At 43.4% G+C, this 18,393-nt stretch overlaps 1 protein-coding gene across 5 annotated transcripts in view; it reads right to left on the reverse strand.

The window, feature by feature from the left end:
• LOC147422965 (serine/threonine-protein kinase D6PK-like) overlaps nucleotides 1-7,012 on the reverse strand; it is a 54,754-nt gene extending 47,742 nt beyond the window's left edge. Inside the window, exons 1-3 of one of the 5 annotated variants that reach the window (XM_086502283.1) lie at nucleotides 6,658-7,012; nucleotides 5,361-6,000; nucleotides 5,140-5,213 (exon numbers count right to left, since the gene is read on the reverse strand). In XM_086502283.1, the coding sequence (XP_086358409.1) occupies nucleotides 5,140-5,213; nucleotides 5,361-5,861 (575 nt within the window). In that variant the 5' untranslated portion in view covers nucleotides 5,862-6,000; nucleotides 6,658-7,012. The other 4 variants (XM_086502282.1, XM_086502279.1, XM_086502281.1 and 1 more) reach the window with 4 other exon arrangements.
• Nucleotides 7,013-18,393: the final 11,381 nt, after the last annotated feature.

The raw sequence follows: 18,393 nt of genomic DNA on the forward strand, positions 1-18,393 counted from the left end.
TATGGGCCTTTACAAGTGTGCGACATAATCAGTGATGTTGCATATAGGCTGAAATTGCCTGACAATTGGAAGATTCACAATGCGTTTCATGTGAGTCTTCTCAGACCCTATGTGGGTGATGTGCCAGAAGATATGCCGGCTGAAGATCAGCCGGAAATCGAGGAACTTGACGAGATCTTGGTCCCGGAACAGATTTTGGCACATAAAGAAAGAAAAGTGAAAGGCAAGGTTGCTAGGCGTTACTTGGTAAAGTTCAGAAACTATCCACCAATGGATGCTAAGTGGATGGAAGAAGGTGAACTTGCAGCGTCACCAACTGTGTTCACTTTACCTTGAAGCCTTCGATTTGCAACCTACCTTGACCCCTTGAGTTTCAAAGCTACATGGATTGTCAGTGTGACAATGGCTTTTGAAACAAATGATGTACATGGTATTTAAAGTGAGCTCAAATCAAGTACATGTTACATGAATGTTAGAGCTGTACAGATTGTCACTTTGGCAATTGCTCTTACGGAATGTCCAAAAGTATGGTTAGTGCTATAGAAGTGAGTATTTCTTGTCAGTTTGTCAAGGATACAGTAATTGCTTCTATTAAAGGGTACATGAGTAACTGCATTCTTAAACTGTCGGTTTAGGTATGCTCGAAAGTGTTACTGGGCCCAACGTGTACTATAAGACAGTGGCAAAATGTGTGCCTACCATTTTGTCATTGGAAAGTTAGTGACTCAAAGCAATGGCAGAGTGCGAAGCTACCACTATGTCATTGAGACAGGGTTCACACGCAGGCAATAAATGTGTCGACGAGGTGTTGAATACACCAGGGTTGACAATGAGCATGTATGTGTCGTACATATGTCGACACGTGTTGAATCCATCAGTGTTGACTGTGAGCATGTACGACATAGATGCAAACGAGGACGTTTGAGATTTCAAGAGGGGGGTATGTCACCAGCGTGTGACTGCTATCTATCCTTTTTGTTGATTTCTTTCTTATTATTTATTTACTTTCACTTTTTGGAAACACCCCTCGAGAAATCTAACTGCCCTGCATTGCATAGCTAGTGTGGAACTGTCCAAAGGGAGTCCAGGCCTGAGGGCAAGAGAGCACTAAGGTTGGACAAGGACTATGGTTAGCCAAAGTGGGGTCATTGACTAGCCAAAGTGGAATCCTTTGCTACAGAGGCTACATTTCAGTTCTGGGTGTGGCTGCAGTGTACAAAGGGGGTCAGATGACTTAGAAAGATACAATGGCAGCATCTCCTAAAATTTATGGAACTGCTATTTTGGGACCTGAAAATGTGTTTGCATCATTATCTCCGGAATGACAAGGGAAACATTTTCTTACTCTGCCGTGAAGTCAACTGGGCAACCGGTTGGGAGATTTTTAGGCGGCAACCCCGAAATGGGAAATAGGCTGTAAATGTGCCAAGTGGCACATTTTTGTGCACTTTCCTCATGCATGAAGAAGTGGCGCTGAATTTGAAGGGAGGAGGAGCTCATTTGCAGATTTTGTCACAGGTTAAGAGCTATGGAGTGCTTCCTTTCCCTCCTATGTACAGTGCGGTGCCAGGAGTGATGCCCTGCACGCTACGCACTGTCCTCTCTCTCCCCTATGGCAGTATGTTATGCCCCTCTAGTGGGCTTTTCAGTTGACCAATGTACAGTTGTGTGGGTTCATGCACGATTGCCGAGGCAAGAGCCTCTTGCACAGGTACTGGATTAGCTAGCAGCTAATCCCCCGCAGGTACAGGTAAATTCAGAGAGGTTTCACGCCAGAAATCTCGTCCGATTCAAAGAGCAAGTAGCCCTACAGGTGCGGGAGCTCGAGGACTTGCTACGGATGCGACCGGCACGTGAAACGGAGCCCGAAACAGTAAATTACAGTCTGCTGTGTATTTTTGCAGGTTTAGGGTTTTGGCCCTAAACGGTCCCTAATTACCCCCAGGAGGTTCGGGGACGCGAGGGGACCGCTGTGCAGGTGATCTGGCGCATTTTCGGGGCTGAAAACAGAGAATTCAGCGTGCTGCAGATTCTCGCCAGGTTTTGCCAAGTGCCTGTATGCGTCGGGAAAGTCATTCAATGCGTGGGAATACTGACTATGAAGGGTCCTAGTACAGTTATGCTGCCGAAATCGGGCCGGAACAGTTGAAATTCAGCCAAGCTTGTGCGGGGCAGCTTGTAGGGAACCACAACGTTTATTCCCTCTTTTAAACAATAAAGAAATACCGAAAGGGGCGCCTAAGTTAGGGGCCAATCTGGTGTCGGTCTACTCATACAGGTGCAATCTAGCAGCCTGTATCCCTCTCCCCTTTGTTGTGTCTTGAAAGTACAGGTAAAGTGGGCAACGAATTAAATGGGTGAAAGCAAATAAGGTTTAAGTCTAAAGTCTACCGCCCTTTTTGAAGTTAACAGGCCGGTTTCAGCCTTGGACAATGGGGCAGCAGTGGACAGCCGGAAAACAGGCCCGGAAAACCCGTTGAATTGCTACTGTGGCAATGTATGGACTTCTGTGAATTGCGGTAGCATGCTGACGAGGCTGAGCATACGGAATCCCGCTTTTTGCGCTGATTTGCGTAAGGAAAAAGCAGTTGAAATCCTACGCAAGCACTTGGAATAGCTTAGGATAAGTTGCTTTATTTTTAAGTTGTTTTTAAAAGATTGGCAACTCTTGGGGCTCTGCTTTTGGGCATCCCTTGTAATCAATAAATAGGTGGGTTGGGCTCTCACAACTCAGAGCATCTGGACGCAGAGTCTGAGAGTGGAACCCTCCCACTCCCTTGTACTTTGAGCACAGATTAATACAAAAAGAAATACCGAAAGGGGCGCCAGTCTATGGGGCCAATACCTCTTGGCACGGAACTCCGTCGGGCCGTGTCAAATCAATTGTGAATTGTAAACTATTTTGAAGTGAATCTCTGTTGTGTCGCGGTAGAATCTTAACTTGGAGTGTCCAAGTTTGTTACAATGTAAGTTAGGCTCACATACCTACCCACTCTAGGTACCCTCATTTATTTTTACCTTTATGTTCCCCTGACTTTGTACTAGAGTCACACATGGATGTAACCTTTTGATTTCATACGTCATTTTGGCCTTTTGAAGACGTTAATAATAACATTTCACTTCATTCTCTCCCCAGAGAGGTGTATCTTGGTTTCTATTTGTTTTATTTTACTTCTTTTTGCTTTTATTTTCTTTCTTTTCCCTCGAAGTTCTTGAAACAAACAAGCACACAAGACCTGGGCATCCCAAGACAATGCATGGCAATGGCCAGTGTGAAATGAGCCAAAGATGTTGCTTGCATTTGAGCTAGTTGGCACTAGAACGTGAGGTGTGTGCATCAGTTTAACCCTGGACAAGCTTTTCAAATGTGGACAAAGTCAGTTATGAGGTTACGTGTGAAAAAAGTTCATGGGAGGAGACGAATTGTCTTGGACATTGAAAAATCTTTTGCCCAAGGGTTAGAGGCCTCATCCTTTTAAAATGTGGACAGAGGCAGTTATCATGTAATGTGTGAAATGAGTTAACGAGAGGAGAAGGATTATCTTGGACAGTTAAAAATCACACGTCTAATGTGCACTCAAGATCGGAATAGCAATCTTCGCTTGCACAAAATGCTTTAAATGGTCAAGGGAGTAATAAGCGGGTTGATCAACCTTCACATCCAAGTTATTTTGGTGGTGGTTCAATTTTCCAAAGGACTCAGCGCCACAAGCTTTAATGCCAATGTACCGAGAAATGTGTTGGGCATGATTTGCATTATGAGCCAGTTCGAGTGGTAGGTGTGTTTGGCAAGCGCTTATGTGTAGACCCTGTGTTTTCTTCAAAGGAGGCAGCGTTATGAAGGTTGCAGGTTTGGGAAGGTTTACCACTGGCACAGCTTGTCTGGGATCCGGGAGAGTGGATGTGGCCGAGACATATTGCAGAGGAGACGATGTCATTTTTTGAGTACAAAGCGCGCATTGGCAAAGATATCATTTTTCCACTAGATTGTCCGTCATCAGCCACGCCAGCTACAACCTTGGTTGGAGCAGAAGCTCTCTCATGCATTCATGTATTAGTATTGGTCGTGCATTTGGAGCCTTCATGTCAGCCGTCGTATTTCATATTTCCTCTAGATGCTAGCGCATCCAGGTCTCCCGGTTGGAACCTCGGCTGCTCGGGCAGGACATGATCTTGCTTGTGCCAATGTTGTTCGACACACGTGGAGGAGACGCTCCACCACATGCACATTATGTATGGCATGTTGTTTGCTGCCTTTTTTGTAGACTTGGGATTCAGGAGGGTTTTGTGACGTGGGGGGCCATCACCTAGCTTTTGCGACATCCGGGCTCACATACCACGTATGAGGGATCTTCCACAAATCCAGTATTTTTGCTAACAGCCTTGGGATACAGACGAGGCACACTGAACATGGTGCCTCCTTTAGTAGATGAGTTTGACATACAGGCTTACAACCTCGTGATATTCTATTTGCTACGATATGCAGCATAGTATTGTGGATTATATGGAAGGCTCGTTGTGCTTAGGTTCTGGGTGGTCATCCTTCCCATGTGACCACTACTTTGGCTGCAGTTTGGTCTGAGATTTTGCATACCTTGTGTAGCCAATGGGATTCTTTGGCAGGCCTCTCTAGAGCAGCAGAGAGGAGACGACATAAGTTTCTTCGACTATGGGCGCGTACTACAATTCTTTTCAGTATGAATAGAGGCATGATCACGTGGCATTATGTCCCTCCACGGTGGTTTATTTATCATTCTTCTCAGTTTCCACCTTGATGTACATACAACCCTGCCACTACTCATCCACAGTTTGTACTTCTTCTAGAAGACCGGCTCTCTTGAGCATCTCTAGAAATCTCTCTGTACTTAGCATATAGCAATTGTTCTTTTCAAAAAAAAAAAGTGTTGGGGCCAGCAGGCATGGTCATACAATTCATAGCAATAATAACATGCAACCAAGCTTTCAGGGTGTTTATAGACACACAAGGAGTCCGGCAAGACACTTTAAGTATCTCTTACTAAAATCAACCTTTTTTCTAGAAGATCCAAGAAGAGAATGCAACAAGGCCCTACTTCGTAACATAAGAGAAAACGACTTGGCAGAGTAGATTGAAGCTTTTGACACAGAAAATTTACATACCGAGCAGCTAGCTCAAAGAAGTGTTTCCCAGCTTGTTGTTGTCTTAATGTGTGCAAATCTCCACCAGGACAATACTCCATGACCAAGCAAGAAAACTTATCAGTCTCAAAGTGTGCATAAAGAGTTGGTAAGAAAGGATGATCAAGAGATACCAAAATCTCTCGCTCTGTCTGAGCTCGTATAAGCTTTTTACGGCCAGCCAATGAGCTTTTATCCATTACCTTCATTGCAAAATGACATTTGCTACTACTCAGCTCCGCAAGATAAACGCTACCAATGTCCCCACATCCAAGTCTTTTCAGCAACCTGAAATGATTCAAACCAACGGAGCCGTCACGAGCACGAATCACCTGTACTGCGTCCCATCTTGCATCATTCGCTTTGTGAGGCTTATTAGGTGCACCAAAAATGCTGCTACTAACACTCTCATCACTAGCAGAACTGCTTATGCTAGCTCTGCTAATGCTACTCTTCACATTTTCTGCAGCAGAGTCCTCCACATTGCTGCAATTGGCTTCACTTGCCTTTGCATTACTCCTTTTGTCATCACCGCTAGCAATTTCCAGGCTGTTGCCAACTTCAGTGGGTTCTCCAATTGTACTTGCCTTTTCCACAATCTTTCCCAAAGTTAACCTGCTAACTTTATGCACTTCTTCCAAAAACTCTGCACCTTCACAGCTTGTACTCTCTACACTCGCTGCTGGGGAAACCACCCTTATCATCCTTATGCTTTCGAGGAGAGTGATAGGTCCATCAAAATCAGCCTCTATTTCTTTGTTAGGTCAGCTGTTGCATGGTGCATACAAACATGTGGCCGTCCTATACAGCTTCACATCACATGAGAAACTGATGTAAGCCCAGCTGCAAGAAACAGGAATGAAAGAAAAATAGTCAAAATACGTGTTTTCTATAATTAGCACTGCTTGATTAGGACGAGTTCAATCAACAGGTGCTGCTGGAGATGTTCTCTTTACTAGGAGGCAACCTCAAAAGGTCAAAGCTCAGCCCATAAACACAAAATATGATGCAGGAAACTTACCAATATGCCTGCATTTGCAGATCTGAAGAATGCCTCAGTTTTGTCCACGCTAGACAACACAAGGTACAGATCCAAGCATGGATAGCTAGATCAACTAATGGGATGGGATTTGGGGGTTGGGGGGGGGGGGGGGGGGGGGGGGTGCAACACCTAGCGTCTAGAGTCTGGGTCCCTGCACATAATGTGCTTCAGAAGTCAATCTCTACCGCAGAAAACTAAAGCAAACACGAATAAGTGCCAACTATGCTGGCTCTCTTTTTACTGAACAAAATTCAGCCTAGAAGCAGAAGCCTCTTTTCATTTTGCACGAGGATGCAATATTTTGTGCAATACGATGATAGTGGCATGAAGCTCATAAAGTGAGACGATACTCAATCTTGCAAGCATTGCGGACGATGAGTTGAAAAGCTCTAGAAGACCTTAACTGATACTGTGACAGAAGGACAAGAAAATACTTTCGACAGAGTCCCCCAGGTTACCTGCCCTTGCCCACATTGTGGAGCAACGTTGCATTTCAGCGATGTTGCTGCGCTGTAAGGACAGCGTAGAACGTGATCATTTGATTTCTCCTTTGTTGCTTGTCGGCAAATGATTGAGCTCAATTCTTTTTCTCTAGAATGGAGAAAGCCTGGGCCCAACAAGGAGCAGGCAAACGGTGAGCTGAATCTAATTACCTCCTACAAACCTGCCGCAGAAAATTTGGACAGGAAGGAATTGAAATTGGAGAAAGAGATAAGAGAGTTGGCATGTAGAAATCGAAGAAGATGCCGAAGGTGATATAGGTATGGGGCAGTTTGCAAGCAATGATGTTGGCGCTACCCGCCTACGGTGTGATGGCACAGTTTCTCAAGCTCACTCATGAGCACACATAGAAACCGGCACACTATATAATGTGAGTAGGACAAATGGGCACTTCCGGCTTAGGCCCCGTCAGACTGGGCCGCGCGTCCTTGGCGAGGTGGATGGCCCCTGACCACCATAGTTGTGCATGAGAGGGTGCTCGCTTCCAGCCACTGTTGGGAATGGTGTCACATTGGGGGAGTCTAAGAACCTGGAAAAGCTGACGCGCAACAAATCAGATTGCAGCTTTAGTGTTGGAGCTGAGGTTGGATGGGCAAAGGAGGCCGGCACACTTCATGGAAAAGTTGGCCGCTGAGGTGGAGAGCCAGCTCAGCCGTGCAACCATGGGCAGCAACCCAGTGTGACAAGGGCATCCGTGGGCGCGCCACCTGATTGGCGGGTCAGAGAGAAAAAGGTGGCCGCCTGCCCCAATGTGACACAGACCTTACTTGAAAAGCCACTTCAAGATGCAAGCATAAGAAGCGGCCACCGTTTTTTTAGTGTCAAATAATGAGACATAGACCTAATACCCAATAGAGAATTGGGATAACAGTCTACGCTTCACCAGCTTGAAATTCAAAATAGATCTTTTATGCTATCGCTCATGGTCTCAACCTACTGTTCTGGATGTGAATCATTGCAAGGTTAAGTTGAGACGCTTTTCGTAAACACTACATGCTTGTGTGTGTGTGTGTGTGTGTGTGTGTGTGTGTGTGTGTGTGTGTGTGTGTGTGTGTGTGTGTGTGTGTGTGTGTGTGGGGGGGGGGGGGGGGGGGGGAGAGAGAGAGAGAGCTACTCCTCTAGGCTCCCAGCAAAACTTTGCCACCCTATGTCCTACATGGGTGTAGTACTACTATCATAAGCTCCCTGTGGTCTTGATTAACACCTTGACAAAGCTACAAAGCATTAATGCCTCTATTGTGTTTAGAAATCATTACACTCTGGCCTAGTGGACTTCCCACTATACAATTGTGTGCACTATACCCTCCAAAATGAATGTGAAGGCAGAGTTATCAATGAGTGATACAGCCATGATATCCTTCTTAGAAGATTAGCTACGCCTACATGCTAAGGTAGAGGTTGGGCCAACATGAATAATGATGATGTCGATGCAAAGAGTGAGTGTCGAGATGCATGGCAGGGGATTTTAGAGGGCCCAAGATAGGAATACTTGATTGTGAGGGCTGCCCTCATGAATGAAAGAGCTACTCCCCGGCTCTCAGGCGACAATGGCAAGGGACATCTCTCTCTCTCTCTCTCTCTCTCTCTCTCTCTCTCTCTCTCTCTCTCTCTGTGTGTGTGTGTGTGTGTGTGTGTGTGTGTGTGTGTGTGTGTGTGTGTGTGTGTGAGAGAGAGAGAGAGATACGATAATGGTTGCAAGCTCTTGCTAAAGCTATCAGCTCTTCACTCTTCAACTTCAGGTTCATCTCCGGCCAATACGAGCTCTCTTTGTTTCTCTCTTTTATGTTGTTCACGCCTCCCTCTGCCTCCTATTCACCTCCTATAGGCCAGCATGGCACGCTGAAGAGAAGCACATAGATGAGATGACAATTGCATGGACGACTGGATTGGAAGCACTCTTAGCCACATGACAATTTTGTACGTGTGTGCGTAGAAGCAAAATAGACCAACAGCCAAGATGCGTATAAAGGAGCATTAGCAGTTTGAGAGCGAGAAGGAGCATCCAAAGTATCCAAGATCAAGTGGCAACACAATAGCTAGGAGACGAAGCGACACTTTGAGAGAGAGAGAGAGAGAGAGAGATCATGAGAAGCCAGGGTCGTCTTGCTTGCACGATGGTCGGCGTTGCACTTGGACTCCTCAAAGTTTTTATTTAGTGCCACAATTTAGGCTCGATGTTATAGGATCAAATAGATGTCCTTGGGTCTAATACATCACGTCTCACATGCTTCAATGCATTGAGGATGTCTACAAATGTACATGCAAGGAAGCCTTTCAAAATATTAGGCATAGGTTTTTTATAAATGTGTGGTTTGATATAAAGAAGATGGATCCCCAATCGAAGACATGTCCTAAATTATAATGCAAATATAGTTGAAGGCATACTACGTAAACCAATCAATGTTCTTCTTAAAAGAATGCAAAGAAAACCAAAAATTTAGAATGAAAGACAGGCCTCGAAAAGGGGGAGGGGGGGGAGGGGGGGGGGGGGGGGGGGGGGGGGGGGGGGGGAGAGAACCGTCAGCTTCATGGACAATTAACCTTCGCACCTTTGGAGCCAATATGCCTGCGGAAGGAAAGAAAGTGCTTTTTATATATACACATAGAACTTAGAAGGGTGACAAAGCTCGAGGTGGCACTCGCAGAACGAGGGTACTTACCTGCAAAACAATAGATTAGCCCAGATACGCACTTCCAAAAAAACAATTGATTAACTTTCAGCCGCCTGTCACCTGTGCTCCCACAAATCAAGTCTATGTGGCACTTCGCAACCTCTCTACTATGTTTTGGGTATGAAGTCTCTGTGGTGATTTGGCTTTCTGCGTGCATGGACCATGCCATGTTGGTTGGCAAGCAAGTTAAATCTACACAAAGCAGGGATTATGGGAGAAGAGAAGAGGGGAAATGCTACCACGTGGATGAGCATCTTCTGCAATCTTAGCTCTTGTAGCCATGGATCACTCCCAAGCCTCTACAATGAAGAAGAGGTTAGACAGAGAGGAAGAAGAGTGACATCGTAGTTGTAGTCTATGAGATTGGAGTGCTCCTAGGTAGCAAACGAGACATGTTAGCACGATTGGCCATTCTCCCAATCTTGCAATTCAGAGCAGTTGGCAAGCAAGTTAAATCTACACAAAGCAGGGATTATGGGAGAAGAGAAGAGGGGAAATTCTACCACGTGGATGAGCATCTTTTGCGATCTTAGCTCTTGTAGCCATGGATCACTCCCAAGCCTCTACAATGAAGAAGAGGTTAGATAGAGAGGAAGAAGAGTGACATCATAGTTGTAGTCTATGAGATTGGAGTGCTCCTAGGTAGCAAACGAGACATGTTACCACGATTGGCCATTCTCCCAATCTTGCAATTCAGAGCAGACGGACATTGCACCCTCCATGAGAGTGGCCAGTTGGACTGTAGGGCAGCTAGCAGCAGGGAGCACTGGGGTGGGGTTCTCAAAATCAAAAGTATGATGCATGTCAACATTCAAATCCATGGCATAACATGTTGTGCTAGCAAGAAAAGATGAGTACCTTGTTTCAAAAAATGACTGGTGAAACTAAGGAGTAATCATCGATGAGCAATCGCAAGAGAAATCAATTAGCCTTACTAAATCAAAGTCATCAAACTGAAATAAATTACGGATGTCGATCATGAATGTCAAAATTTGCTGCCCAACCACAACTTCAAAGAGCTTGTTGACTTTGCTTCCAAAGTCAATTACAGCTTTGGAGAATTGTTATAAAGCACTTCCTTGCCATACACTTGAAGAAACTTTTCCCAAAGCTATGGAAGAGCTTCAAAATGCAGAAAAACCTTCACTCAAATGAGTACCAAGTCCTTTTAAAACTATCCAAAATCTCAAGATTAGAAGATGGAAATCATCGGGGTTCTCGGGGGTGCATGCACTCCTAGACAATTTAAAGAGGCCAAAACTTTGACCTTGGTTTCCTTTGGGTGGCCAACAATGGAAAAAGAAGAATTGTTCTTTAGCGATGGCATCGGCCTACCTGCTCCAAAGACAAGGATGGAGATAAAAGCCACTACAATCCTCCACTTTGGCTCATCCAAAAACGTAAAATGTTCCTCATGCCGACGCAAACCAGGAGAGAGAGAGAGAGAGAGAGAGAGAGAGAGAGAGAGAGAGAGAGAGAGAGAGAGAGAGAGAGAGAGAGAGAGAGAGAGAGAGAGAGAGAGAGAGAATTCTGAGCAGGCCGACACCACCCTATCTCCTCCATAAGCGGTCATTTTTGCATGCTTTCTTGGCAAAACTCTCCTCATCTGTTCCACGACTCACATGCAAGCCTTGCTAAGAACAGACTACATCCTAGCTTTTCCCAAAATAATTTCGATACCAATGTGAGACCAAGGTGTATCAAACATGTCTCACCTCCCAGTCTCTTGTCCTTTTATAAGCAAATCCTTGAGCTCGGTTCAAGCTCACCCCTGCTGGTCTCTAGACCCTTGGCCTGACAACTACCCTGTGATAATGTCAATTTTGTGGTCCTTAGGACGTGAAGGTGGAGTTCTAGGAGGAAACTTAAACTATGAGAGGAAGACGTCGTGTGAAGATTGATGTGGAGTTTCAATTTTAGCAAAGAGTTCATTTACATGAACTAGGTATGATTTATGGTCTTTAGGACGTGAAGGTGGAATTCTAGGAGGCAAATCACACACATGCGCTCGGCATCGACATGAGTATTGACATTGGCATCAGCTTTGGGTGCATCCACAAAGGTAACAAAATACTGCTTTCCCCCTAGAGATAGCCCTAGCATTTGACATACATTGGAATGTACCAACAAAAAGAGAAGCTTACAATGAAAGAGATTTCTTGTGAGGAGTTTGATGCCATAGATACAATGATCACAATGGTCAAAATTAGCATACCTCAAACACCGTAAATACCCCAAACAAGAAGTCACCTTCATTTCGGGTTGACTCATGTGTTCCAACCTACCATGCCACAAGGAAACACTTGGATGCTCAGTTATGGTGACTGCACGGTTCCAATAGATACATGAAGTGGATACATAGTGACACTTTTAGGACCTCTAACAATGATCCTAGATCCTTTGCTGATTTTCCACCTACTATCCTAAAGGTAGTGTGATAGCCATCAGCATCCAGCCGCCATGTGCTTATCAGGCTCTTCTTAAGCTCAGGTAAATGCCTCATGCTGCAATGTGAAATTTGATCCATGCTACAAGGACATATACATCCTACCTTATTGAAAGTGATGCAGTTTGCTATGGTTATCGCTTTACTGGGACTTCCCTTCAATAATTTGTTCTATCAATGCCTACTTATCTTTATTCTTCTCCTAGAGTTTCGTGGGTGTACGTACCCTCTCGCTTTTGTCTTGTTGTCCCTTTGGGGGGGGGGGGGGGGGGGGGGGGGGGGGGGGACTTTTTAATTTGATGTTCTACATGGTGATTTCATTCATAAGATTCTTCCAAATTATGGAAAATCTCTTTTTAAGAAAGGAGGTTTTCCAAACTTGTGAATCTCCTTAATCTTGCAGAGTGGTTAATAGAAAACGCATCCAAAAGATTTATTTTCTATCTCTTGTTTTTTCAGTTTTGATATGTCGCTCTCTCTCTTGCATTGTTATATGGATGTTTTTTGGGGATTACTGCCTGATGAACAGGGTTATGAGAGACTGATTTTGATGAAGGCATCTAATGCATGGTAGTAGGTGTATTTGATATGGGAGGCAATTTTGTTGCACTTTTGCTCATGCAGTTTTGTTCATCAAATCCACAATCAAAGAGCCCATTTGGAAGGTACTTACATATAATGGGTAGGTTGACTGACAAAAATCCTCAGTGTTGAACAATTTGGTTTGCCTAAAAATCCAAAGTGACGGGCTACACAAGATCCATATATTGCTACTTTGAATATCAAACATCATTTTTTGAGATGTTGAAAATGAATAGGCGATGATTTCTTAGAAGAGTTGGTATCCTCTCTATCTCAACTCCACTCGACAACCACTATTTTGTTACCCAATGTCCCGAAGAAAACTATTGAGGAGTGAGTCCTAGCAAGTAGACAAATTGATGCAAATGACTCCAGGTCTTGTTTTTGTTTGAGCAGTAGCTAGTAAGCAAACAAGGTTACGTGACTCAGCACGTTATCCCATCTAAGCAAGCATCAATATGGCTTTGTCTTTCATGAGCATTTAGGGTGGACCATAGAGATCTGAGAGCGGAACCACTAAAAGACTTCCAAGAAACTCCTCAAATCCATTGACTACAAGTCGTTGGGAAGCAGCTCTAATGGATTTCCTTCAAGCCTGTTATGGATTTGTTTCCCCTTGTCAGCTGCTTTAATCATAGCACATGATTTCAAGATGCATATGAAGGTTACTGCATTTGGATGATGCCCTCACACTTCATCTCATTAAAGCAGTTCAATGTTTGAGTGATATGAGCTGCTTGTGCATATGCTACATACAAAGCACTCCAAGAGATGACATCCTAAAAAGGTAACACATTGAGCACTTGGCAGGCCTTGAAAAAACATCACACTTGGCATACATGCTCAATAGAGTGGTGCACAATACAATTTCTTTTTGCAAAAATCAGTGCCCTACAATCTCATTATAAATTTGCTTCTCTTTGTTCGCTGCAGTATTCCCAGAGCGCTACAAGTTCAATATGGATTGTGAGCACACTATATGCATAGCACGCATCATTTGCTATCATTCATGGAGTTGGAAAGAGGTACCATTTTCTTGTGAAGAGGAAGGGTGGTGGTTATAATCTTGTCCAGTAATTCAAGAGACAAAGAAATTTGTAGAAATACGCACTTGGATGCACGCATGCATGCTCGTGCTCATGCTAGTCATAATGGGTGGGATATCTGCAAGGGCCAGGGCTCACACTCGAGTGCTAAGTCACATACAACTATTCTCTTTAATTTTTTAGGTAGACATGGAACTTTGTATTATAGCTCGGTGTTTTTAATGATTTTGGTTGGGAATTTCTTTACGTCTTCATTTAGCTTGTTTGGCCTCATCCTACTTTGTCGTCACTAATTACCTTTGGCTCCTGGCCAACAATTATGTGGGTAGCTCTCACCACTCTATTCTAGGTTTTAGAAGGTGTTGTGAGTTTCTCAATCATGTGTAGGTGACGAGGACACTTTTACTCTCTTGAGGAAAGGTTGTTTCCCTTCTCCATTTTATATTGGTTTCTTTGGATTTTCAATTTCACCTTTATGGACCAATACCTTTTTTTTTGGCACAGAAGAGAGAGGGAGAGAGTGGTGTACACCAACAACCAATGCTTTGCAAAGAGCAATAGAAAAATGAGATGAACAAAGGAATAAATGCGCACAAGAACAACAACAGGGTCTCTCACGTATAAGCAAATGAGTATTTCCTACAAGTAGGAAGCACGAAAAATCAAGGTGGCTCATGCCTTTTTTGTTCAATCTTAGTACAAGAGCTATCAATATACCTGAGAGACAATCTTCAATTAGCATTTGTAGAGCTCATCAATAGTTAGCAGAAATCGATGCCTTTGCAGTCAACTGCCATTGTGTGTTTATACCTTTGTGCTTATTTTTGAGTGTACAAGTGTGCTTTCAACAAGTGTCGTACACATTGAGCTCCTAACAGCTTTCAATCATATCCTACTACTAGGGGTGACTTTGCTGCCTGGAAATTAAAATTTTCAATTTTGGCAAGAGAACTTTGCACCAAGGCTACATGGGAACTTTCGTGTATTTTACAGGCATATCAGCTTGAAAGCCTCAGCTTGTCACAATGGGAACATCTAAAGAATTGTTCAAGGCCTCGGTGTCTAGTGTTAAGGCTTTCAAATAACCATCTAGCTTCAAGGGACGTCTTTGTAAAAATAAAAATACAATTTAAGCATCCTTCAGAGGTCTAAAAGCCAACCCTTTTAGGGAAATACACCCAACAAACAATAGATTTTGATTTTAAATAGTGAGAAAATGAATCTAGAACCAAAATTCTATTTCCTTTGCATCTCTACTAATTTGCTCAAAATTTTACAAACTCATTCAAAGAGATGTCACCAAATATTGATCAAACTCAAAATTCTTTGGAAAATCTATTTATAAATATAGAATAGAGTTGCCAAAATTCTTTGATAGCTTCATACAAACTAATTATATTAAGAACTCATCCAAATGACGCAATAAATTGCAATTTAAGGCAAAATTACCTGTTTCAAACCAAATTTTTACTTTTGGACTTTTCGAGTAAAAATGACTCTCAAAGTCTTTTCCTTTACAAAAGTTATAACCTTGTTAAACTTTGACATAAGTGACTTTGGTGGACTCGGCCAAATTTTAGTGGCTAATGACAAGATTGGTGTTAAGATAAACAAGTTGAAAAGTCACAAATGGTCTACATAAGAGGATGAGAAATAGTGTGTGTAGAAATAGGTAAAAACTATCTCTTAGAGTGGCCTAAATATCCCAAAGACAATGCTTAGTTAATGTCTCAATACAAAGAAATATTAAAACGAAAATGCTTCCATCAGTTACTTACCACGCAGTTCACAATTGCTCCTAAGAGTTCAATGCTCTACTAAGGCCTTATGTAGGCCAAAAAGAGGGAGGCGTAGAAAAATATGTTGTGGAAGTACACCTGCACATAAGGTAGCTAGACATGTAAAAGAGCAAGGTGAATTTTCGGTGCAATGACATTTTTCATGAGTGTCGGTAGCAATTGAGATGCCAAAATGTTTCCTAGACTAGTGGGTTGTTGCAATTTTAAAAATTTTAAAAATAGGCATTTTTTTAAAACAAAATAGGTTTGTCTACATGTATGGCACCTAGAAGGCCAAAATGTACAAAGCAATGGTGGATCAAATTAGAGTACTAGTTAAAAATCGTACAAGGTTTGAATCAAAGAATGTATATTGTTAGCCAATGGAAATTTGAAAAACACCTTCATTGAAACTTGACTTGTTGGTGGATACAATTGCAAAGATGTTGGAAGCTTTGAACAAAAGCTTGGCGAAGATCAAAATATCCACACATTATAGGGGACAGACCAAGGGAAGGTGATTAAAGATTGCAAGCTCTGGAAATGAAGGTGTGATGTGGAGCAATCTTAATGTTGTACTAGCTCATGGAGTAAAGGTGGTTGGAGCCAATTAGATAAGCTCATTCTTTTACAAACGGGAACTCTCTCTCTCTCTCTCTCTCTCTCTCTCTCTCACAAACACACACACACACACACACACACACACACACACACACACACACACACACACACACACACACACACCCTCTGAACACTAGACACCCTACAACATGGGACCTTGCATAAATTATAGAGGACAGATACTCTCTACTCTCCACTAGTCTCACCATGTCTCAAAGTCCATGCTCACTCACTAGTAGGACAATGGCCACTTGGCATCAGTTAAAAGCCTATCACGTCCATGGGAGAGAGCATCTACCTCATGTTTAAGAAAAGCAATGTAGCTGGCTGCCTCATCTAACATTGAGGTTGTGTCTAGGTTGTCGCCACCTGGCACGAGCTTCCGTATCGCATTCAATCTATCTCGGACTTTAGCACTACGTTGCCGAGTAACCGCACTCTACCGCTCCACTGACACCTGACTGTGGCTGAGACGTGGCACCTATAGATTTGCCTCACGGAAAAGCTCTTGCCCCCACAATTAGCCGTCAATCGTAGTGTCGCTTCCACGAAAGCTACTCAACATCAAGAGATCGTGAAGCTCTTGATAGAGAACTAGAGGCTTGATGTGGCCCTCAATCAGAGTCAAGAGCTGGTTGTTGCAAAATGTACAAGCCCCCCTTCTCTCTCTCTCTCTCTCTCTCTCTCTCACTCTCTCTCTCTCTCTCTCTCTCTAGCCGCAACAAAGGGACTGGAAGGCTAGAAGGCCATGTTAGAATGGCACGTGTGGAATTTTCCCTCTATCAATAGAAACAAAAATCAAGGCCACACTTTTGTAGTAAAACATCAAAACGTTGCTAGTAGGGGGCACCCGTTGAAAGAAAATCGTAAAATGCTTCCTTGACATAGATTGGATGCAGGTGGATTTAATTGGGAATCTTGGTACTAAATGAATAAATTGAATATGTGCGCGCCACGACAACAAAAAGAAAAATCAAAGATCCCCAAGGAGATTCTCTCTCTGTTTGCCGATCGGAGGTGGTTGATTGTCTCTCTCTCTTTCTATTGTGGACAGGGCAAGTGGCAAAGTCTCTCTCTCTCTCTCTCTCTCTCTGCCCCCCCCCCCCCCCCCCCCCTTCCATGTGCGAGCAGGCAGGGGGGGCACAAGGAGGGAGATCGTGACGGGGTGCGGGGGGGATGCAGGGCGGCTGTAAGTGCAGCAGCTGAGACGATGCCTCGTTGCCTTGTTGCATGGCTAAGGCCAGAAGGTTTTTACTTTGTTAGCATACATACAGGTTCAAAAATTTGGCTGCTAGTTTCTCCACGTGGCTGGGTTTTTGTAACAGTAAGATCGAAAGCTTGGATTTTTAAATTTGCAACTTTGCCTCTTTGACTCTTTTGATAGTATCCAACAACAAAGGGTAGCAAAAGCCCACAAACAACTGCAATAACACAACAACAACTCTGCGTAATAAGGGTAGCGCCAGAAAGATGCACAATGTTTTCAACGGATGCAAAGCTTGTGATATATATTTTTGTCTCAAAGGCTATGCTTACATCTTGAAGGCATGTGCAACTCATCAATTGTTTTGTCCTTCAGGCAACACAAAATGCTCACAATTATATTGTTAGTCAGAGACTGTTGAAAACAAATGTCCTATTTGGCACTGCCTTGGTCGACATGTATGCCAAATGTGGAGTGCTTGACATAAATTTGTATTTTGAAGGCTATGCTTACTTTGAAGGCTATGCTTACATCTTGAGGACATTTGGCTCTATGCCAGTGCTCAACGAGCTTCCTATTCTAAGTGTGGACTCTTGGAATGCACTGATTGTAAGATTTTTCACATAAGCGCAAGGCCAAAAATCTCTAATCTATTTTCACTAGATGCGAAGCGAGGGCCTCTCTCCACATGCAATCACCATGCATGCATCTTGAAGGCATGTGGATCTATGCAAGATGCTGACACATAGGCACAAAAATTCACAATTATATTGTTAGTCAGAGGCTTTTGAAAAAAGATGTCGTACTTGGCATAATCTTGGTCGATATGTATGCCAAGTGAGGGCCTCTCTCGAGATGCAATCACCTACGCATGTGTCTTGAAGGCATGTGGCTCTACGCAAGATGCTGTTATGGGCACGATTATATTGTTAGTCAGAGGCTGTTGAAAAATACAAAGTGAGGACATCGTCCCAAATGCAATCACCTAAATTTTCTCTTGAAGTCATGTGGCACTACGCAAGATGTCAATATGGGCAACAAAATTCATGATGATATTGTTAGTCAGGGGCTGCTGAAAAAAGTTGTTGTGCTTGGCATTGTCGGAGACGACATGTATGCCAAATATGGCGTTCTTCAAAAAGCTAAAGCAAGCACATCTCTCTAGATGCAATCACCTATGCTTGCCTTCAAGATGCTTGCTTGCATCTTGAAGGCATGTGGCAACTTGGAAGATGTTGAGATGCCTGGTCTGTTTTCAACAAATGCAAAGCAAGGAAAAGAAGTTGTGCTTGGCATTGCATGTATATGTTTTTAGCAAATGCAAATCAAGGAAAATAATTTGTG

The sequence above is a fragment of the Adiantum capillus-veneris genome, chromosome 26, assembly GCF_014529385.1.
Source record: "Adiantum capillus-veneris isolate H3 chromosome 26, ASM1452938v2, whole genome shotgun sequence".
Lineage (NCBI taxonomy): Eukaryota > Viridiplantae > Streptophyta > Polypodiopsida > Polypodiales > Pteridaceae > Adiantum > Adiantum capillus-veneris.